At 35.9% G+C, this 23,452-nt stretch overlaps 1 protein-coding gene across 2 annotated transcripts in view; it reads right to left on the bottom strand.

Moving 5' to 3' along the window:
• CNTN5 (contactin 5) overlaps positions 1-23,452 on the bottom strand; it is a 370,989-nt gene that overhangs the window by 152,230 nt on the left and 195,307 nt on the right. For both annotated transcript variants that reach the window (XM_075050052.1, XM_075050053.1), the window contains 2 exons: positions 21,344-21,547; positions 5,418-5,520 (listed from right to left, as the gene is read on the bottom strand). In XM_075050052.1, the coding sequence (XP_074906153.1) occupies positions 5,418-5,520; positions 21,344-21,547 (307 nt within the window). The remainder of the gene's footprint in view (positions 1-5,417; positions 5,521-21,343; positions 21,548-23,452) is intronic.

The following is a 23,452-nucleotide window of genomic DNA, read 5'->3' on the forward strand; positions in this document are numbered from 1 at the left end:
AGTAAAAACATAGTCTTGACATTACTAAAGTGAAATAAGCCAGCATTTAGAAAGAATATTGATACACTGTGTAGATGTTACTATTGTACAGAAGCAGCACAAGCATAAAACAGTATCTAAAAATACAGAAAAACAAGCATATGGGTTGTAAGAAAAATTGGCTGTCGGCAATGTTCTCTATTGATTCTTTTGATTAAAATCTCTAAGTGTTGATCTATGTGGTTATAAAATAACCATAGTGAAAAAAAGGATGCATAAAACTTAATTTTTTTTTAGCAAAACAATCCTTTTGGCAGTCTACATGGCCCAGGGATCCTATTTTAAAAGCAAAGATTGAAAACTTTAGGAACCTACAAGTACAGGAATAGCCCACATCCTCTAATTTGTTTTAATGAGAAATAAAATATGATTACTCACTGTTGGGCTGTTGGCACTATGATAACACAGACTGTACTTTTTTTTTTCCTGGATGGAGCCAGAAAACCAATGAAATAAGAGGTTTATATGGGAATAAAATAGAAGCTGCTATATGGTGTGATGCATGACCAAAAATGCAGTGAGGAAAAGGCTGAAGTGTGAGGGTCAAGTAGGTTGTGTGCATGATACACAATTTGACATTAAAAAGTCTGTGTAAAAGAATGGGTGTGGAAGAATTATTTGAAAGGGAAACAAGAAGTCAGCCTAGAGTTATATGTCAGAAAAAGAAAAAAAAAGAGAAAAAAGGAAAAAAAGAGCCATAAATTTCTGACACTTCCTTTTTCTTGCTTTCCTGTGAGGGCAAGGCTCTGTGCTCATTGGGGAGGGTTGTAACTTACAGCTTTTCATGTGAGCTTGGACAAACCACTCCTATATCATTGTTCAAATTATGAAAACTTGTTCATTTTGAGGCTTTTAAAAAACCCATATATTTCCACCTACACCTGCTTTTAAGTCCCATGTTAAAATAATAATATCAAAATATATAACTATACACCAAAGTCAGGAACTGTTAAAGAACGCTCGGGTGGCCATCACTGGAAATACTTCATTAATGAATATGTCACGTGGTGGGGACAGAACATAAAGTCCTTTTACCTATCAGCACCATTACTTTCATAGCTTTTTAATGGGGAGTTAAATGAAGACATCAGAATTCTTCCTTTTAAAGCAGTACATAAAAAAAGAAATGAAAGAATTAACCAGTTGCCTCTAGATGTTCTTGGAAGCAAAGTCAGTAATATTTGAGAGAAAATGAAAATGGCAACCTGCTGTCACAGAAGGCAGTGCCCGAGAAATTGCATTTCTGGAGCAGGAAAAGCCAGGAATGCTGTGATCTGTGTGAGAGTGTCAGCTGGGAAAATGATGGCTTCTTCACCAGAACTCAAGCAAAGAAGAAGGTCATGAACTGTCTTCCTGATTTAAATAACAAACTTAAGTTCTGACATTGAAATGATGGACTTGTTAGAAAACCAGGATTATCTGGACTACAAATAACAACCTCATTACCAATAAGCTCATTTATTTGTTTTACCAAAATATTAGCTTGTCTTTTTAAATAACAGAAGACACAAGCAGTGAAAATTATGTTACTCAAAAGCAAATACTAATATACTGCTGGTTAGATTTAATTTTTTTGATATAGATGTTTTGAATTCTTCCTTTCAGTAAGTTTTAAAGGAGATTTTTTTCTTTTTTAAATTATTATTTTATTATTTTAACAATGCTTAATGTAAATCTTTATCAGAATTTAGCAATTATATAAAATAAAAAAGATGTACTTCTGTTCTTATGAAAAGTTAAAAAAATAGAAGATGGTAAAAGTTTGTTATTGCCAGTGGTTTTTTTAATTATTCTTTTGAAAAAAAATATGATCTTGTTAGGAAACAAACAAAAATACAAGTGTTCATAATAAAAATTATGTAATTAAATGGGTGGCAGAAAACATCTGTATGCTAAATATACAGATACATATGAAACATAGATGTAATCGAAACACAAGTTTTTGTGTGGATGTGACAGTGAATATGGCTATAAAAACAACCTTTTAACAAAAGTGGGCCAGCATAAATATCCAGCACAAATCACAAAACATCACTAATTGCAAAATGCACACTCTGATACAAAATACAGTAAATTTTATTTGCCTCTTCTGTTTGTCATGTCTTCTGTTGTACCTTAGCAGTAAATCATGGCTATATGCAGTGATTTCTTAGCCAATCACTGATGCTCATTGTAAGCAGTATTATCTAATGCAAATAACAAAATTTTGAGGTATTTCACTCCTGTATTACTTTGAATTCTTTAGCAACAACAAAGTCTATTTAGTGTCATCAGTAACATAATATTTTCATTTGTAACTGTACCAGCTATATATTGCTTGGGTCAGAATAAAATTCTTCTCAGAGAATTTCTGTCAAGCAATTAAGACATTTGCTTTTAGTTTGGAGACAAAAGCTGCACAACTCCAATTTATTTAATTCCTACAGCCATAGTGACTGGCAGTTCTAAATAAACACTATTAATAAATCATTAATCTGTAACTAAAGACTAGGCTCTTTCTGGAATATTTGCCAAATGCTTACTTCAGGAAATCTCGCTGGAACGTTTGTCATTCTCACAATTACAGCAGAGAGAGAAGACCAAATGTTTCAGACAGCTAAATTAAAGCATGAGAAAACCAGGAGCATATTGGTTTCGAGACTGTAATAACTTCTGTGTTATTTACAATAAGAATTCAAAACACCAAATCTCAAAATGACAAATAAAGAAGGAACAAATCAGTTGCTGATTCAGTTAGGTAATGGGGCCCATGGCAGTGTAACGAGAAAAGATCCTTACAAGCTATTGGGGGACAAAAATGAAAATGAAAATGAATAGGAAATCTGATGTACTTCTACCTCCCACCTCAGCCTCCAGGTTTTAAATGAAGCCTGAAATGTCATTCATGTAATTATTACCATATCAGATTGAAAGCGATTTCAACTCAGCTGATTTGATTGTGCATTAATGGCTGCGAAAAGAAGATAAGGAATGTGCACAGTAAAAATAGCCATCCATTACAATAGCAGCAAATGGGGTCAACTTACTAGATAACCTTAAATTCCTTGATCATTCAGGTGGCTTTGTTTTTTTCATTTATTAATGGTTAACACCAAATATGAACGTGGAAATAAGCTAATTGAAGCCTTTCCTGTCAACCTTCACCTTCCTTATGTGACTGAATAGTGACTAACTCTTTTTGAGAGAGTTTACTGAATCTCAGGATGCTGATGATGGAAGGTATCGGTAGCTGCAATTCTTGCCTGTCAGTGATGGTTGCGAAGGACAACATGTGGCATACCTTCTCTTCACTGGAAAGTGAAAGCTGACTTGTAATCTGTCAGCAACTGCAATTTAATTCCAGCAAAATGAAGAAAACAAGAACTAACATATTGGTTACTGCTTCAGCCTAGAGTCTAAAAGAGCCTCGTTGCCAACTATTGACCTGGCAGAAGATTGGTTAGTGTTGCTGATAGGAGAGAGCCTGGAGCCACCAGTCTCTACAGAACAATTCTTTTCCTCATATATTTCAGCATTTCAGGGAATCTCTCAATTTATTGTTTTTCTGACCCTCTGTTGTGTACGCCTTTCCTTATCTTTACTATAAAAAACATAAGACTTGTATTTTACCCTACAGAAGTTCTCCCCTCATGTTTGCTTTCTAAACTACTGCTTACATTTATGTTGGGAATGAATTTGCAAAAGTCGCTGTCACTGTCTAATGGCTCCCTATATGTGGGCTATGGTCTCCCACATTTTGTTTGGACTGGATTGGCTATATCTTGTCTCTCCTTTGACTTCACTGGGCGTAAATAGATAAAATTAAAATACTTTGTCAGAATTTCTCTGTACTTATTTATGAATACTTTCTGTTGACCTGCTTACCGAGAATATCTGGATGTTGGTCAAACAGGAGAAACAGGCAAGAAGGGAAGCAAGTTTAAGACATATCTCATTCAAGCAGTAAATAGGAACTGTTAACAGAAAAATCTGAACAAAAAAATCCAGTGACCAGAGATACATGAAGGCCAAAATGACTATAAAAACATTTTAAAAGTCCTCTCAGGTAGCAGAGACAACCTTTGAAAGGTTGCTCTGGAAAACCTATTGAGCAAGCTGGAGTGGTGATCCTCAGGAAAATAGACTATTGTCTTAAAATTCCTTTCTTCTTATGTTTTGTTCCTACTTAAGTAAATTAGTAAGAAGAAGATACGGTACTCCTCACACTAATTGACTTGTGAAGTTCCTCCACAGGCATTACAAAGACAAATAATTCCACTATTCTTAATCAAAGCCAGTCTGTAAGAAACTTGTATGTGCCTTGATAAGCTATGAAAGAGAAAACCAAGCAGGATATATGACATTCAGTAGCATGACTTCGGGGCGGTGGGAGAGAGATGTCTGAGAGGAACACCACTATAAAAAGGAACTGAAAAAAATTCAATACAGTAAGATTTCTTTCAACATGCCCCCTCACATCACCTCTGCCCCCTGAATTTGATGTGGTATTTTTGAAAAAAAAAAAACCCCTATGCTTTATATTTGTTTATATGTGTCTAGTGAAACGTCACTGATGGAACACCTGTTTTTAGCTACATGCATGTCCAGAAGAAAGAATAATTTCTTTGAATGACTAGAATTGCTTAGTTCTGTTTGACTTCATACTACCCTTGCCACCCTTATTGTTGGCAGCAATAATAATAGTAACTGCCAAAGTAAAATTGAAATGTCATCAGTTTCATCCTCCTACATTCTGTAATCTTAATAGTGTATAGAAGTAATATCATTTCTTATTTAATTTGTATGAAATAGCAAAGAGGTGTTTCTAAAATCTTTCTCTGCCTAAACCCATTTATCGATAAACATATAAAACCCTCCTTGACATGAATACTAAACACCTGTTCTCTAGTAGCGCTATTAGGTCAGGTAGAAACTAGAGAATTGGCACTGCCACAAAGTGTGTTAGGACATGTCTAAAACGTTGTGCTCTTAGTTTCATGTATAAAATATGCATTTGGTGGGAAAAAAACCACCCTACTAATCTTGTTTATTCTTCAACTATAATATTTTGGCAGAATAAATTCTAATTTACTGATTTATAGGATCACAGTGAATAAATGGGTGAGTCTGGTAAAATTTTCAACATAAAAACTTCCCTCTTTTTGTTTACAAGAGAGTTACTTTTCATTTTGACAGAGTCTTTTAACTTGAATGAATTACTGTCCACAGAAATGGCTGGGCAGGGAATTCATAATTGGCTACTTAGTCAGTTGGTTACTTTGAGTGTGAAATAAGGACTGTCTGTGAAAATGAAATCCAGCAAAATAATGAAACCACAAATTAGGCATGTCACATCTTAATAAACAATGATGTCTAATTATGAAAGAATCTGTACTTACTTGCCAAGTGCAAAACACTCCATCTTAACAGTAGTTCCCCTTGCAGCTGTAACTGTGTAAGGAAAATGAACTTCAATTTTTGGTTCATATTCTCCCATCACACCTAGAAAATAAGGAATGTTGAAAATATGAAATATCATCAGTTTTCCATTTGCTGACATTATCACAGAAAAACCCTATGGCTTGCTTTTTGAACCTGCCCTGCAATAAAGCTACTAATTGATGGAGATAGCCTTGTTTGAGCTGATATGCTCTGCTCAGGTCCAGTACATATTCTAAAATGCTCTTCAGAGTTACCAACAGCACAACAGTGAGCTTAAGAAAAAGGATTTATTTTCTCAAACATGGGTTAATATTTACATTTTGAAAGACTAAAGCAGGCAATCAATTTTAGAAGGGTGAGAATTTTCATAGACCAAAGCTTTGTTTACTGGTGCAGTGACAATTATGACAAAGAAATCAACGTATCATGCTGTGTTTGACTGAGTACCTTCTAAGCTCAGCAAGAAAAACTCAAATGACATAGGAGCATTTGTGTACGGAGATACAAACACAGATATGCAGACACATAGGAAGTTCAGTTATTTCCTTTTCAGTGACCCTTTTAATTTGGGACATGATTAATTTTATCAGGACAACTGTATTGGCTCTTTGTGGCAAGGTTTTGATAGCGGGGGGGGTTACAGGGGTGGCTTCTGCGAGAAGCTGCTGGAAGCTTCCCCGTGTCCAACAGAGCCAATGCCAGCCAGCTCCAAGATGGACCTGCCGCTGGCCAAGGCCGAGCCCATCAGAGATAGCGGTAGGGCCTCTGGGACAACAGATTTGAGAAGGAAAAAAAAATTGTTGGGACACAGAAATGGCAGCCAGAGAGAGAGTGAGAAGATGTGAGAGCACCAGCCCTGCAGCCCCCCAGGTCAGTGCAGAAGGAGGGGAGGAGATGCTCCAGGCGCCGGAGCAGAGATTCCCCTGCAGCCCGTGGGGAAGACCCTGGTGAGGCAGGCTGTCCCCCTGCAGCCCAGGGAGGTCCATGGGGGAGCAGATCTCCACCTGCAGCCCGGGGAGGACCCCACGCCGGAGCAGGGGGATGCCCGATGGAGGCTGTGACCCATGGGAAGCCCAGACTGGAGCAGGCTCCTGGCAGGACCTGTGGACCCATGGAGAGAGAGAGGAGCCCATGCTGGAGCAGGTTTTCTGGCAGGACTTGTGACCCCGTGGGGGACCCACGCTGGAGCAGTCTGTGCCTGAAGGACTGCAGCCCGGGGAAGGGACCCACGCTGGAGCAGTTCATGAAGAACTGCAGCCCGTGGGAAGGACTCACATTGGAGAAGTTAATGGAGGACTGTCTCCCGTGTGAGGTACCCCACGCCGGAGCAGGGAAGAGTGTGATGAGTCCTGCCCCTGAGGAGGATGAAGCGGCAGAAAATAACATGTGATGAACTGACCGTAAACCCCATTCCCCATCCCCCTCCACCACTGCGGGGGAGTAGGTAGAGAATCCGGGAGTGAAGCTGTGCCTGGGAAGAAGGGAGGGGTGGGAAGAAGGTGTTTTGAGATTTGGTTTTATTTCTCATTACCCTACTCTGGTTGATTGATAATAAATTGAGTTAATTTTCCCCAAGTTGAGTCTGGTTTGCCCGTGATGGTAATTGGTGAGTTGATCTCTCCCTGTCCTTATCTCGACCCACGAGCCCTTTGTTATATTTTCCCTCCCCTGTCCAGCTGTGGAGGGGAGTGATAGAACGGCTTTGGTGGGCACCTCGTATTCAGCCAGGGTCAACCCACCACAACAACACACTTAGTACTGTAAGATACAACTAGAAAAACATTCAGGAATGTGAAACTCTATTGAGTTATATGAAATTTGATGTCAAGTGACTGACAGCTTTGGAGCATCACAAGAATTTAGAAAATGAGAAATGAGCAGGGAAGGGAGACAGGTTTTACAAGGCGAGGTGAGAGGTTTGTATTTGGTATGACTTAGAAGAAATGACATAATCAGCACGGCAGGAGAAGAATATGACTGTAACAGCTGTGTTTGGTTAGACAGAAGATGGGCTACTGGGGTAAGTGATACTTGGGAACTAAAAGCTATATTAAACAAAGTAAGAATTGTTCAGATTTTTAGATGAGGAAAACTGAATAAAATCTGATTTGTGGACACAGTAGCAACAAGACAAGTCTAGTCTAAATTTATAAAAATCAGTGAAGAGTCTCCAAAGAATCCTAAAGCAAGCAAATAGGAACAAGAGAGGGAAAGAAAGGAGAGAAAAGAGGTATCTTATGCAAGAAAGAGAAAAGAGAGGAGCATAAGGAGGAACATGGAAGCAGGGGAATAAGATTTGCAGCTGAGAGACCAGCTGGCAGGGATAGATGGAAAAACAACCCACAACCTATTAGAGAAAAAAATAATATGTAAGGCTGAAATGGTAAAACGTATACTTCTAGCCCTTCAGTTGTTCCTTATGGGACTCAGGTGTTTCCAGTGGGGCTGTGCTCTCTTCCTTCCATTGTCCCACAGGCTCCTGCAACTTGGTTCTGGGAGGAAGTCTAAACATGTATGCATTTAAACATGTCTTTGGGGGCTTAAGTTTAGTCAGAAAATCTAAATGTGTCTGATATGTGACTCAAATAACAGAAGTAGAAAGAATAAAATGCTTTTAACTCAAACAATGTAATTCCATAAATAATGTGATTTTATAAGTAACAGTAGATTTCTTTTAAAAAACATAATCATGCAAGTATTACATGTACTAGCAATAGTGACCTATTTTTCCTCAAAAACATGACTAAATCAATGTTTTGACATTGCTTTATGAACCTGTGGAGAAATACTGCCCCTTGTATGAAAAGGCAAATTCTGAACCACTTCTGTCATTAAAGCTTAAAAGATATTATTTCGTAGAAAAAGGACATTAACCTTTGTGTCCTGGGTATTAAAATAAAGTCAGGGAATCAACCAAATTGTAGTCAATGAAAATTTTCCCTAGCCTAGACTGAAATCATTCCTAGTCTAATCTGGCATAAAAAATATTTTCCCACTGTTTTGTACTGTGTCAATAAATTTGATAATTTACTTACACTCCTTGTGACTTCTTTTACTGCTTTCTGGCGCTTTTTTTGTGTGATTATGAATACCAGTTTCTGATTCATCTCAGTTGAGTCATTCATGATTTTATAAGATAAGATAAGTCATATCCCCTTTTAGGTGTGTCTTTTACAGACTGAAAAATTCCAGATTATTAATCCTTCCTTACAGTGAATCTTTAATAAACTTGTGATCATTCTTCATGCCCATGTTGCACTGTTTCAAGTTCCATTCTATCATTTTGAGATGGGAAGATGAGAACTGCACAGCAATAATGAAGCTGTAGATCTTTCAATCACAGTTTTATTTCTTGGGTTGGGTTTTGGGATTTTTTTTTTGTTTTGTTTGCTCCTTATTGCTTTCTTCATGATTCAGTTCTATTTGCCTTTTTGCACGAGAGCTCATGTTCATCCACAATGGCACCCTAATCTCTTTACTGATAATATCTAATAAAGGTATCATATTTTTAGGTTTAGGTATTATATAAATTTGTACTGGGTGACATTATTTATCACCTATCCACTCTATTATCATGATATCCTTTTGCAGCTCTTCACGGTTAGTTTTAATTTTAGCTATCCTTAATAATTTTAATAATTAACAATCAACAAGTTTTCTAGCTCTGTGTTCATTTCCCTTCCAGATCATTCATGTGTTGAATGGTGAAGTCCCAGAAAAGTATTCTGTGCCTTCAGTGGCAATCTCCCAGTTCTCCAAACTGATCAGATACTGCTACAGCAGTTGGATTTTTTTTTATCTGTTGTTAATTCAAAATGGGGCTGTCCTTCAACCCCTCTGAGAATTTCACTTTTTTGGACAGTATTTGATGAGTGACCGTGTCAACAGCTATTTGAAATGAAAGTACACAATGTTACCTTGACCATTCCTATTCATATTCTCTCAGACTCCTCAGGAAAATTGTATACAGATTGAAGCATGACTTCCCTCTTTAAAAGCTGTGTTCATGTTACATGACTGTATGGTAAGATTACTGTATGGTAGTGTGATAAACACATTCCTACTAATTGTACTTTTCTATTTATTTTCTACCAAAACACTTGACACAAAAGTCAGGCTTACTGGTCTATAATTCCTCAGATGTTACTAGGAGTCACTTTTTTTAAAAAAGCACCTTTTCTACCTACGCCCCTTCTGGGCCTGAGGCCTGGTGAAGGAAAATGGTACATCCTGCTTCCTTCTGTATATGAGTTTGGCCTTGGGGATTTGTCAGTATTTGTAATGTCAATATTTCTTCTAAAATGTCTTCTATTGAAACTTCAATTACAAGAACTTCAGTCTTGATAGGGGAACCTCCCTAAGTTCCCTTGTAGTGAACACTACTGGAAACAGTTCATTTAGCAGTCTCATACTCCTGAGGTGTTCCTTTTAAATCTCTGACCGTGCATATGCACTGACAGGTTTTGTGATTGAAGGAATTTTAAAAAGGTTTTTTTTGCTTTTGTGTAAAACTTTGTTCCTGAAAATCATTGTGTTGAATTGTCATATACTATTAAACATTTGCCTTTTTTAGCCCTGAAAAACATGCAACTTAAAATAGGATTAAATTATTCTTGCCTTTAAAATAATACAGTACTTATGAACACATCTGAAGGACAATACTATCTTTCAGATCTTATGTTTTTAACTTACATTAACTCCCTTTAGTAGGTGTAATCTGCACAAGCATTGAATGCTCTTTGTGAGTCATGCCATCATTTCATATTCCTAATGAAATGCCGATCTGCTAAAGCTTTGTACCATGTCCTGTTCTTCTGGATTATTGTTATACTAGCAAGCAGCACGCCTGCAGCAACTGGCAGAAAAATGTAGAAAAATTACTGAGCAATTGCTTTGTGTCCCTATGAAAATTAGGAAACAAAAGTCTATTATTGCAAAGGAATATTTTTCATCCTTATTATTTACGATCTTTGAGACCAAGGAAGCCATTACAATTGCATAGACATCAAGGGAATTATCGAGGCCTTACCTTCCCACGTTACACTATAATTGCTTTGCTATGGCTGTTGTACCTCCAGGCTCTTTATCTTTCCCAGTTTCTGTTTTGGTCACTATAAGTCAGTAATGGTAAAACAACCACCATCTGCATTTTCATCAAGTTTTTTGTTCAATTGTATCAGGTGCTAAAAGGAACCTGAACTTTTAAGAGATATTGAGGCCTTGAGTTATGTGCATTAGAATCAATCTCTCTCAGACTTATATAAATGACTCTTTCAGAGCTTTGGTTAAGACCATAAAAAATTCTCTCAGTCATTTTTTATTTCCAGTTATCAAACATGAAATATAACAATAAATAAAATTGATCAGCACAGAATAAAAACATAATATACGATTTTCAAGCAGCTAACAAATCACAGAGCTCACGTGGTCTGAGTACTATAGAGGAAGAGGGAGCCGTTCTCAACGCTACTGCACTCTGCCTTCCCATGAAACTACCTCCTTTCAGACAATCTTTTACCTCCCCAGAGAAGACCCCCATGATTCAGTGTTCCTTAGGCTAATTAGTTAGTTAACTACACTCCCTACTTCACAAACTGTGCTTTTCAGCTGAGTTCAGATCTAAGTATGAAAATGCTGAATTTGTAATTGGCATGAAACACACTGCTTCAAAATAAATCTAATTTATCACGTCTTGAAATTTTGTCTGGGATTAAAAAAAGAGGTTAAAAGCCAAACTTTTCTGTTTGTTTAAGTAAATCTTACCCCTGGGCTTTATTCTGAAACAAGTCATCCCACCTTACATTTCCCAGTCTCTGGGTCTCTGTCCTTTCAGTGTGTATGAGAAGGAGAGCTCTCCACATTTCTGTCCATTCTGCTCCTGAGAGGAAACACTAATAACGTTTCTGGTTGTTGTATCTCTGATTACCAAAAAAGGCACTGATTGAAATGACTGAACATATCCCAGGACTAAGCAGAGCTTGCCTTGTTAGAATTAATGGCCTGTTAGTTACACAGGCAGAAATGGAGCTCAATATTTACAGAAGAGCTGATTTCCCTATTCCCTCCTGCAGATATTTTTTTACAACAATGCAATTATCACAGAGCTATTATTACATATTCTCCAACTCAGGTAAGGAAAAATCTTCATAAAATCAGCTTTAATTTTAATAAGTGGTTTCATTTAACAAGTTGTTCCTCTGACTTGGCTGCAAATCTGTGATTTGAGTTCAAATCTACACTAACCAAAGCATCCTATGAACCCTTAGCTACAGTGTTGTCTGCATTTCAGTTTTCCATCAAAAAAAAAGATGACACAATTCACTAAATCACAGTAATGTGACAAACTCTGGTTGTGAGGTGCTTACATACCACATGAATAGATGTAATAAAATTTCAAACATTTACAGATTTTACTACAGCTAAAACTGTTTACATTATCCCCTGTGGGCCATTTAATGGAAATGGAGTATGGAATAAAGTAGCAAGATCAGTTTCTGATTGTCAGTCCTTTTAGCTAAGAACCAGTGAAAGAACTACAGACAGGATAGCAGTCATTATCACTTTGAAAAGGAATGCTCTACCTCTTCATTTAGCCTGCCACTCACTCTGTGACTTTTACAACCTCAAATGAAGAGTGTAGGAAAATTGTGAGTCTATGACTATATCCACACAAGAAGGCTTTTTGCCTTCATGGGGAAAAAAAAATCAGATAATTGAGAAATCATGGCACATCATCTTACTCCAGCTATGTAGAGGGTAATGCTTCTGTTTCATTAGTCTTTCAGATATTAACTACCCTCTTGAATCTCCCAGAACATAAACTTCCATGATGGCTCCTTAAACCCTTTCAGCTAAAATTATTTGGGTTTGTTTCAAACTGTTTAAGTAATAGGTCTTTAACTTACTTCAGAAACTAATTTTGAATGGAACAGGTTACAGGGAATACTTGAATGAGTAGCAGATAAGCTTTTAAGACAGCAGCTAGAAAAGAATATAAGGTTCCTGGCTAAACATCATCAGAGTGCTAGGGAGAATATGAAAGCCACAGATTTCCTATACTCAGGAGAAAGATTAGGCACAGATTTATACTTGCCATTGTTTTATTAGCAAAAGACACAACCCCCAGTGATTATGAGTATTTGCCTGAGAGCTTTGGGTGAAGTCCCTGATCTTAATCAGATGGTGCAGCAATGTTAATCCAGTTCTCTTACCACATGGATAGTGCTCTAATCACAGAATTATTGGGCATTCTTATTGGTTTGGATGTTCCTCTCAATTTCTGGGAAACCTCTTGAGGAGTGGTGAACTTGTCCTGCTTTATAAGAATTTTTTAATAATTTTACAGATGGGAAATTGAGTTTCCTACCACACTGTAATTATGATCTTTTGTGTGAATATGTATCCAAACCCAAGAAAATTTTGACTAAGAGACTATGGCAAGAATGTTCATGTATAATTTCTTCTCCTATCAATAATCTGTGATGCAAACTAGGGTTGTTTACTGTGTCGGTCTTTTTGTGACAAGTGAATATTTAGCATTTTCCCTGAAGACCTGCACTATTAAATGTCCCCAAATATTTATTTGGAAGAGAGAGCTCTGAATAGACACATTTACAGTGACAATAAATTCACAGCACAAACCAAATTAATTTGAATATAGTGATGATACCCACCATTACATCCTGACTGCAGCAGAAATTTTCAATGCATTGGGAAGAATTTATTGACTCACCTGCTATTAATCTTATTCTAAATGGAAGTACCAGCACCTGTTGTAAGTCTCTAAAAGTTTGCTGTGGGTATGTTTGTTTTATGATAACTGTCCACATATTCCTTCCACCTAGAGATTTCTTAGCCAAGTTCTGAGGTATAAATTTATCCTTTGAGAAGCCCTAAAAATGCTTATGTGAAATTGCATTCTGCAATGCACTGAACACTAAAGTACCACCAATGTTTTCATATGTTACTCAGAGAGAAAATCCTATCACATATCACTGGATGGAAAGAAGTCTTTACCAGAATCTATCCTAATATGAAAGAAAATTTAGTAATTCAGTTTCTGGAAAAATATCTTAATGAATACACCACAGGAGGGGAGACAACTCTTCATTAGTTTACAACTAGGAGATGAACTGTTCATGTATTTCTAATTATGGAGGTATAAACATAGAATAAGGTCACATTTAACCAAAACAAAATGTTTAACTGAAGCTTAAACAGAAGTTTCCTCTTCCCACTTTAAAATCCATCTTTATATTATACTCCACTTCACTAGTTCAGCAGTTACTCTCTGAACTCTAGAAAGCCCTTTCTAGAAATCGTATTCCTATCTCGAAATATTTTTGAAGTGAGTTATTTATAACTAATAAATGTTGTGTATGTATGTCATACATACAAGAGAGATTTCTACCTCTCTTAAACAGCAAATACAACTAAACACACTTCATTCTCAGTTGTAAGTGTTATGACTGAAGTAAAGGGAACTGGGGCCAAACCCTGAGGACACAAAAGCAATGAGGTGAGCTCAGAATAAGCAATGAGGGGAGCAGTGGTATTTTCTCTAGTTCTTCAAACAAGAGGCCACAATTTCTAGTCTACAGTTTGGGCTGCAGAGATTTCTGTTTACCTGTGTTTGAAAACATCAAACGGTAACGATGACCAAGTTTGTTGGCTCTCTTTATGTAGAGAAGTCTTTACTGAGTCATAACTTAGACTTCAATCCATCAAATTTCTCATCTACATGTAATTTAGCATCTAAGCTCTTCTGTTAAACTCAGTGCATCTGGTACTGGATGAAACCAAACTTCACCCTTTGGACATTCAGAGATGAATGAGTGAGGCCATATGAATGGCTTGTATACAACATTCCAGTACGAAGATTTGTGCATATATCATTGTATGGAAACGTGATAAACTGAACATTTTCACTGACTATGTATATATATAATTTTTCTGAGCAGCCATACACATCAAGAAAAATCAGGACTCCACTATACTAGACAACATGCCATCTTGCTTGAGAAGTCTAAGAAAATGAGTCAACAAAAAGCCAAAATAAGTATCATTGGTTTTTTTGTTCCATTTTGTTTTTACAGGGGAGGAGATTGTGCTGAACTTGGCACAAGCAATCTGTGGCAGATTTCTTTTAGGCATTGCTGGCCAATGTTTATTGTTCCTCCTTTCCAATTGCCTGCTGTTCATCCAGGTCAGGCTCACAAAAGCTATTCTGAAACCCGGAAAATATTATTTAATCTAAATGATTTGGAGGAGGATCGTATTTTCATGGGGTTTCTAATTAACTTCCTGATGGCATGTTAACAGTTCTTGAAGAACTTAATTTATCCTATAGCAATTGACATAATTGTTTGTACTTCAGATATGACCTTAAGCTCCACTTTTCTTGCAATCTGCACTGTTCTTCTACAGGATGGAAACAAAATATCCCCTTTCCAGTTAGGTACCAAAAGTGTCAAAATTGTTGTAGTGTCCAGAGAGGAATTTTTCATTTGGTTCTGATCAATTAGAACACAAAGTGTTGTTGCTCTAATATTCACTGTTATCTAATTAACTGGAAAGAGCTTCCTAAATGGAAAATGTTTTTCAGTTGAGACTCTTCATATAACCATGCAAATACAAGTACCTATTATTTCCTCAATAAGAAGGATCAGACTAACACTAACGTTTCTCCTCGATTAGCAACAGCTATTGAAATACCCATTGTTTTAGACCCAACAGCAACAAATCATCCCTGTTATAAATTTACTGCGCTCCTAATCTCAAGCAAATTCCTGTTGTTCACAATCAAATTATTTCACTATATTGACAAGAACACCAAACTGACACATCATTCTTATTTCAATATTATGCTGTATCCCATGATTGAAAAGCAAGCAGTCACTTGTGAATTTGTATCTAAGATGCTGAGACAGTAAGATACATGATGTTAGGTATGACCATTCTTAGTAATCTGAGACCATTCACAATTATAAAGGTTATTTTAGTTATCAATTTGCACAAATTTTAATTTAGTCACCATTAATTAAAATATTACCAACATACTTTTGTCTGAAATCTTAATAGCTACAGTTCGATGCAATATCATTCCTAATCCTGAGTTGAATTTAGTGGAACATTTTTTCTCCAGTTCATTTATTTTATGCTTTGTATACTCTGTATATGGATCAGTTAACTCTTTCCTTTGTGTAATAGTTTCATAAATCATCACGAGGAGAAGCAAAACAAGAAAACATGAGTACAAAATATGTGCAAGATGATATATGTCTAGAATCTTAAATTACTTTAGCTAATTAAAAAAAGCAACAGCTTCGTTTCCAGCAGATAGTGTTTCCATAAACTAGTGGGAAAACTTAGCAATTAAAACTCCTTGAAAGAGGGTATCTTAACAGAGCTCAGAGTAAACTAAACTCAAAGCAAAGTGTTTCATAGTGTAAGAGATCTTGTTCTACACTGAATGCTGGAACCTAATCTTTTCCAAACCTTTCCCAGTTTTCCTCCTGAAATAATCCCCTGGGTTCAGCCCTTTCATATTATCAAAAGACCATCCCAGGATGTTTTTTCTAGACTTTTTTTAGGTTAAATCTTTTACAAATACTGTCTTTGAACTTTTGTGTGCTGTTTGATAGTGCGTTTGAGCCATGCTACTATCCTTACAAAACACACTGTAAAGGGTTATTGTATAGGAGCCTTCCATAAAACTTCCTGCCTACCTATAGATTTTCAGAAAGGACCACTGATGCTGACTGTAACAGATTTTCTAAATGGAGTGATTTTGGAAAAAAAAAAAAAAAAAACCAAAACCAAACAACATCACCCCCCCCTCCCCCCAATCCTGACTTTTATCCTATTATTTTTGACAGCCTTGAAGTAGGTCTAAGCACAAGAGCCAGAATAAAGCAGACAAAAAGTGTTTCTTCAAAATACCTGTAACCCACAAAGGATGTATTCTTATTAGAGAAAAGCAGATTGTGGGAAGTCTTTTATTTTCAGTGTCATAATGACGTATGATTAAAATATCTCACTACAATTTTAGGGGAGAAACATGTTTACTACAGGACTAATGGATGTCCAGGGACATTGCCATTTTATCAGCCTTCCCCTGGAGCAGACTCTGAGTAGTTTGATGTTTCTGACAGTGTTATCTGTCTTTGTATACCACTAGAGATCAAACTGGATTTTGCCCAGTTTGGCTCTGCTTGAAAAAAATCAAAGTAGGATTATTTCAGGTTTAAGCTCTGTCCCGGAGCATTAGGAGCAGTTCCCACAATTTCCAGCCAGTCTTGCATAGTTTTTTATGGACTTGCATAATTCAAGTATGAGATGTGACTGGACACTTAAAAATGTAAGTTAATGATCTTGCAATATGACCCACATGAAGGAGGCAGCCTACAAGGTTGGAAACTCTAGAAAACCTGTCAGGATTAAGTCACAGCTGGATAAGTATTTTCAACTCCCATTACAATCCAGGTATGCTTTGTGTCTTCTAGAATTCAGCTCCATATGAATAAACACATTAGAAGACAAAACTAGTAATGCAAGTAGGAAAAAAAAATCTGTGCATTTCTAGAAAGGGGAAAACTGACAGATCATAAACATTAGGGTTAATCTTTAAGCAAAACTTTTTAACGCTAATTATCATCTAATTAACAACTATCAGCATTCTTCAGGGATGGAAATTGTCTATGTCTGTGAAACTGTTGCTTTTGCTCTATCTTTATTTTTATGTATTATTTACTACCTTACTATCCTATACTGGCCCTTTTTATTGCTTAATTTCCACCATCAGGGAAATTATTATGACTTCTTCCAAACTTTTGTTAATGATGGGAAAGAGATCTTTAGATAACCCAACGATGTTCAAGCAACATATCCTAGAGTTCCACTTGAATAAACACATGCAGAAGACATTCCATCATGGAAAAGTAGAAATGAACATCCTTAATACCTTGATAACTATATATTCTATCATTATGTGAGACTATTAATCACATAGAATTTATCAATAGAATTAGGACAGACAAGAATCCGTTCACAGAACTATAATGACATGGAAAATAAATTTGAAGGTCAAGGTCTGCATTCAGTTACATGAGAATACGTCTGGTCAGATACACTGACCTCTGTTGAGGTATAAACTAATTTGCTCTATTGGAACACACTAGAAAGTATCCTCTGATGTCTGAAATTGTACAGGTTCTCTTTTTCCTGGAAATTTCACCATAGCAAAGCCACTAGGCAGTATCTACACAGAGATAAAATGAAGAATTACTTAATTCTCTCCTGTACAGTAATAATGTTAAAGTTAACATTTTTTCAAGAGAAATAAAAAAGATTAAAAAAGGAAGAAAAACGGGAATGAAAATGTGTGAACTTGAAATAACTGCCTTATGCTGTCAAGCATCAAAGATTATTTATCCCTAGGTTTCTTTTTCCCAAATTTGAAGACGCTTTCTGTTGTTTTTATTAGTCAAGATAGATTACTGCTTCCAATCAGTATCCAAGCCTACAAAGATACATTTTAACAACCCTGTTTATTATTTGTAAACAGTTATTAAATAATTCCTCAAACTTTCTAATGCATTATAAAGGCAGTTAATGAAATTATGTATAATTTTTTTTCCTGATAAAACTTTTTATCTCCTCAGATAGAATTTTAGAGTGTTTTTATAACTCAGCTTGAAGTGAAATTGAATTGTATGAAATGACTGATTGTCAAGGACATCTGAACAAATGAGGTATTCATTTTATTCAGAATCCATTGAAGGATTTCTTGATGTTTTTATTTAATTTGCTTCATATCAAGGAGTTAAGCTCCCCTTTGAGACACATCACAAAAGAAATAAAAGATTAATAAAAGGCCAGGAAGTTCCTACATTCTTGCAGAGTTTGACAGAAAGCCTTAATATTATTCCATTTCTTCCTCATAGATAAATAGAGACCAATGTTGTCATAGGAGTGTTTTTTTTGTCACAAGCTGTCCAGTTCCCTAGGTACCAGTATTGTCTATGTATCAAAATCCAAGAATGATGATAAATATATCAAGTAGAATATTTCTAAGTTAATGATACATGTGTCCAGAAAATACAGACTATATAAATTGTTTTATTAATTTAGTGCCATTTGTACAAACTGTTTAAAACCACAAGCTCTTCCTCTGGTTTCTGACCAATGTGCTGACTGCGTAGGATAATGTCAGTTGTGATGCCAATCATCAGAACTCAGAAAGCTGTATGATTTTTAAACTTAAGTGAATATTTGAAAAGTTGAAAGTGATTCAATTCATTTTATAATCAAAAAGCTTAAAAAAATCCAAGCCATATTCAAAATCATAGTGTCAAGTAAATTTTCAGGTACTTGGATGTTTGTTTTAATGTCACTCTTAATTTCTCACTTCCTTATGAGAGTCCATCCTCAGCTGTTTCTTTCTCCACAAATTACTCTAATTTTCTTTAACTCTAATGAACACCTCTTTATGACAGGTATATTATCCCACATTTTGGAGTATAATGTATATATATTTTTAAAATTTTGTCATTGCCCTGTAATATTTGTCAATGGACAAAGCAATATAACCTAAAGCAATTTCTATCAAAAAGAAAAAGTACAGTACGATTAATGGAATATTTTAATTGTGATCCCAGATAGTTTTTAAAAGGCCCATATTATTGCATTCTGTGGAGGAGGCAGAACAAGGCAGACATCCTAAATAATAAATATGATTTAACAACCAGAATATTCCTGAATATTTTTTCAAGGTAAGTTTATGGAGACTGCAAGGTTAGGCAGAAAGTCTAGGTCTCGTCACTGAGAAACTTGCTCAGTCGTACAGGAAAGCAAACAATTTACTAAGAAATACTAAAGAACTCCATTACAATAAAGGGGCTTTTCAGAAATCCGAACAGATAAAAATTAAGGCATAGAAGCCTGGTAGAAATTCATGTGTGTGAAAAAATGAATCAGGAAATTGTTGAGGAGCAGTTCATCTATGTGCAAATGCCTCCCCAATACTCCAGCACAGTTCAGAAGGTTGGATTATCACAGTTGTATGACAGTCAGCCGTGAAACACAAATTTGCTTGAGGCTGGTATATACTACCCACTTGACATTTAAGAAAATCTGTGCAGTTTTCCTTCACAGATTTTGTTTCTTAGCGCAGTGATGTAGACTGCTGCCTTTATCCTTATTTACTCTCTCTATTTCTTATACTGTACTGTGTGCCTAGGTACGGTTAGTAAGATATGGATAATTAATCTGTTGAATTTCTGCACAAAACTGGAACCAAATAAAAGCATAAAGAAATGTCATTAAAAAAATCAATAGAGCAAAATATGAATAATAAATATGACAATAAAATTCTATCTTTTTTTGTCAGAGTTCAAACTGATCAAAAATACAGTCAATGTTTGGGTTTTAAAATTTTCAAATGTTGGTGTTGAAAAGATCAGGTCTGGTATGTTAATTCAGTAAAACTAAACACCTGGAACTCAATAATTAGCACAGGTACTAAACCAGCAAAACAAAATAGGGAATAATACAGTAAAACGTACAGCTTTTTGCTGCAGAGGCTGCATGCTGTGCAGACAGAAATTTCAGCTTGTTATGATGAATAAACATTAACTTAATTCTATTCTAATCTGTGAACACATTTTTTACTTACTCTGTTAAACTAAGTCATCTGTGTTTAAGTCCAGCTTTTGTAATGCTTCTAAAGCACAGGACTAGTCTTAGTTCTAGTAAAAGCTATAAACAAGACAAAAGTCTCAGACTCTCTTACCCTCTCTCTGTTTCTCTCTCTCTGGTTCATGAAGTATGGATTCACATACACTGAATTGCTGAAATGTATTTCTGAAGAACTAGAAAGCATCATTAAATGTGGAATATCTTGGAAAAAAGGAAAATATAGGCACTTATGGAATTATTAATTATTCTCAAAAATAACTTTATCTTGACAGAAAACAAAACTAAAAAGCAATTATAATGTAATTAATACAAATCTTTTTGCTGCAAAAGAGCAAATAACACAGTTGCCTCTATAGGCAGATATTCCAACAGAATCAGTTACATATCATTTATATTGAAATGTCATACTGCTCCATAAGAAATATTCTTGGAAGGTGTTTTCTTTCAATTTTGGGGAAAAAAATCACAAGCCACTTTTTGATAATAAGATTTAGGTACTTATTTACAGAAAAAGTACTGCAGTTTTATGTCTTGCTGAAATTCAAAACTACTTGAGTAACTGACATTGTAATAAAAGCTATTGTATTGTTCTTGGTGGTACTTAATCAGTGCATTGAATTGGAGCCTGAAGTGTAACAGGTCTTTAGTACAGCAACAGGTAAATTTTTAAGCAAAACAACCTCTGTTCAGTCGTCTAATGATGTGTGCCTTGTGTCATCTGAAATGCATATCTCCTGGCATCCTGATGCTGGTCTGTGTGCCCTGTGTGGTATTTGCCCGTCCCCTCTGGATGTCTCAGATGCCTGAGGTTATCTCAGTGTGGCAGCGGCTACTTGGTTGAGGCAACTGAACTGAGCCCTGAAGAAACAGACATTACTGAGAAAGGAGATTTGCTTCTCTCTGACAGTGACGGAGCACCATAACAGCAAGAAGGAGTAACTGTTCTAAACAAAATACATCAGGAGGTGTCAGATTGCACCTCAGCCTTCAGAGGTCTAAATATTCTCGTAACTGTTAGATGTTTTAAAAGAAACTGTCTCCATGAACATCTTTCCTTTGCTGATTGCTGCAGTAAATGCATGCATATATTGAAAAACAATAAAATCATGGTTCTTAAATTAACTAGAGTATTTTTGGCTTTGTATTTTTGCTTCCATGTGGTACCCAGAAATAATGCCTTTCTTACCATCGTTTCTCAGTGTCAGAGGTGTAGGAGGACTCAAAACTCTGGCATTTGTCACTGTGTTTTTTACCAGGCATATATAACTGCCAACATCAGATGTTTGCACCTTGGAGATGTAGAGATTGCCTGTCTCCTGAGAGATGAAGCGTCTGCTATCTTCTGCCACAAAAGATGGGAATTCATTAAATACCCAGCTATAGATGATCTCTAAAAGAACACAGAAAAAAAAAAAGAGAAAGTAATTATGGAAACAATATTGTATCATGTTAATGGATACACCCAATAAATGTTCATTAACTTTATTTAAATAATCCAGTGCAAAAAATCTAAAGGATTTTTAAACATTTTATTTGTTTAAAATTTGTTTAGAATTGAAGAATTTTTTTCTCCCCTTGGAATTTTGAAAATAGCATAAGCGTTGAATCCACAAGTTCCCTGGGAAGACAGGTTTAGTTCAGGAAAAATAATTAAATTATTCAATAGACTCAGAAAACACCCATAAAATATTAGATAAATCCCTTTTCTAATCTTTTGGGTCAAGCAAAAAATAATATACAAAGCATTCTTTTCTCTACTCGATCAAATTTGCAGTGAAATATATCAAACTGCTACTTATAGAGCTAGGGATGACTTTTGCAAGTGTGTGTATAAATGGTTTTTATGCTGAACATCTGTTTTTAAAATCAGCACATTCTAATAACAGTTTAACCTACCTTGCAGGTAGTATTACTGCACTACACTTCTATCTTCTTCTACATCTGCTTCACTGAAGAATCTCAGAACCCTTCCTATATGCAGCTTAAATCCTTATGTTCAATGAATAATTCCTTAGACCACAGCTACCAACTGCTTTGCCTCATAATCTGATGGATTAAAGACTAATCAAAGTGATATTTAAAAATGGTAATTAAAGCCAGTACTTTGGTTCTTATTTTTATCCCACAAATTGTTCTGTACACCTGAAAAGCATATACTTTTCTCTTTAAACTCATAATAACTGGTTGAGAAAAAAAGATTATTTCCTATTATTCTGTATGAGATTATATCATGATTTATTGAAAACCTAGATGCATTAATGTCTTGGCATTAGAAGTATCAGTAAAGTTAACCAGATTCTGATTTAGCAGGGAGTTCCTTGCAGGGAATTATTCATGTGGAGTTCCCCCAATTCAGACTTTAAAGCCTTAACCTTATGCATACTTTTTTACATGTTGTTCTCCTTCAGTCTTATCTTCCACTATTTCATTTTGTCATCACACCTTAAAAAAATATTCTTCGCTACTTAAACCAGCACATTACCTATAAGGCAATTTCTTCTGTAATCTCCTCCCTGTGATAGTCTTTAAAGAACCGACTCCAAAATCAGAAAAGCTAAAGCTAGCTGAGGTATATAAAGTCCCAACAACTGCTCCATTGGTATGGCAAGTTCCAAGCTTTTAGACTCAAATTTCTTAGGTGACTACTCTCAGCTTCAGCAGCAATATGAAGACAGTAATTGCACATATGTCAGTCTGTTTCTCTGATACTTTTATCCCCACTGCAGTCAAAATGTTTCTTCATATAAAGTTAGTTGGAAAATGAAAGGGTCAAAGGGATGAGAGGAAGCACCTCAAAATTTAACCTTTTCTGTGTGCTTTTTAGCTAATGACAGCAGAGGAACTGGTATAGCTGTTCATGGTATGAGGAACGTGAAACACATTAACATCCTAACTAAATATATGCCATAGCGAGGTGTGCAGTTCGACTGTAACAGTATAAAAAGCATTAGAAATTCCAGCTGTCCTTTCTATCTTTATGTTGTACTGTTCCCTGATGTGGTGGTCAGAAAAGAACAGAAAAGCACGATGACTGCTTATTCAGCAAATATAAGGCAACAGTGCAAGCAGTGATGTCGCGATGCAGGATGTTCTGGATTAACTTTGAAGAAGTTCAATCTAGTTTTGATGTCAGGTGAAAATTTTCTCATGAAAAACTGATGGTATTAGTACAAAACCACTATGTTAAAGGAGTAAATATATTTACCTGACAGTAGGGGAACACTTCTCCAAAACGAGGAATTAAGCTGCATACATTGACTTTCTGCTTAAAACCTTTTTCAAATCTAATTCTAAT

This window comes from Buteo buteo, chromosome 18, assembly GCF_964188355.1.
Source record: "Buteo buteo chromosome 18, bButBut1.hap1.1, whole genome shotgun sequence".
NCBI classification, from domain to species: Eukaryota; Metazoa; Chordata; class Aves; order Accipitriformes; family Accipitridae; genus Buteo; species Buteo buteo.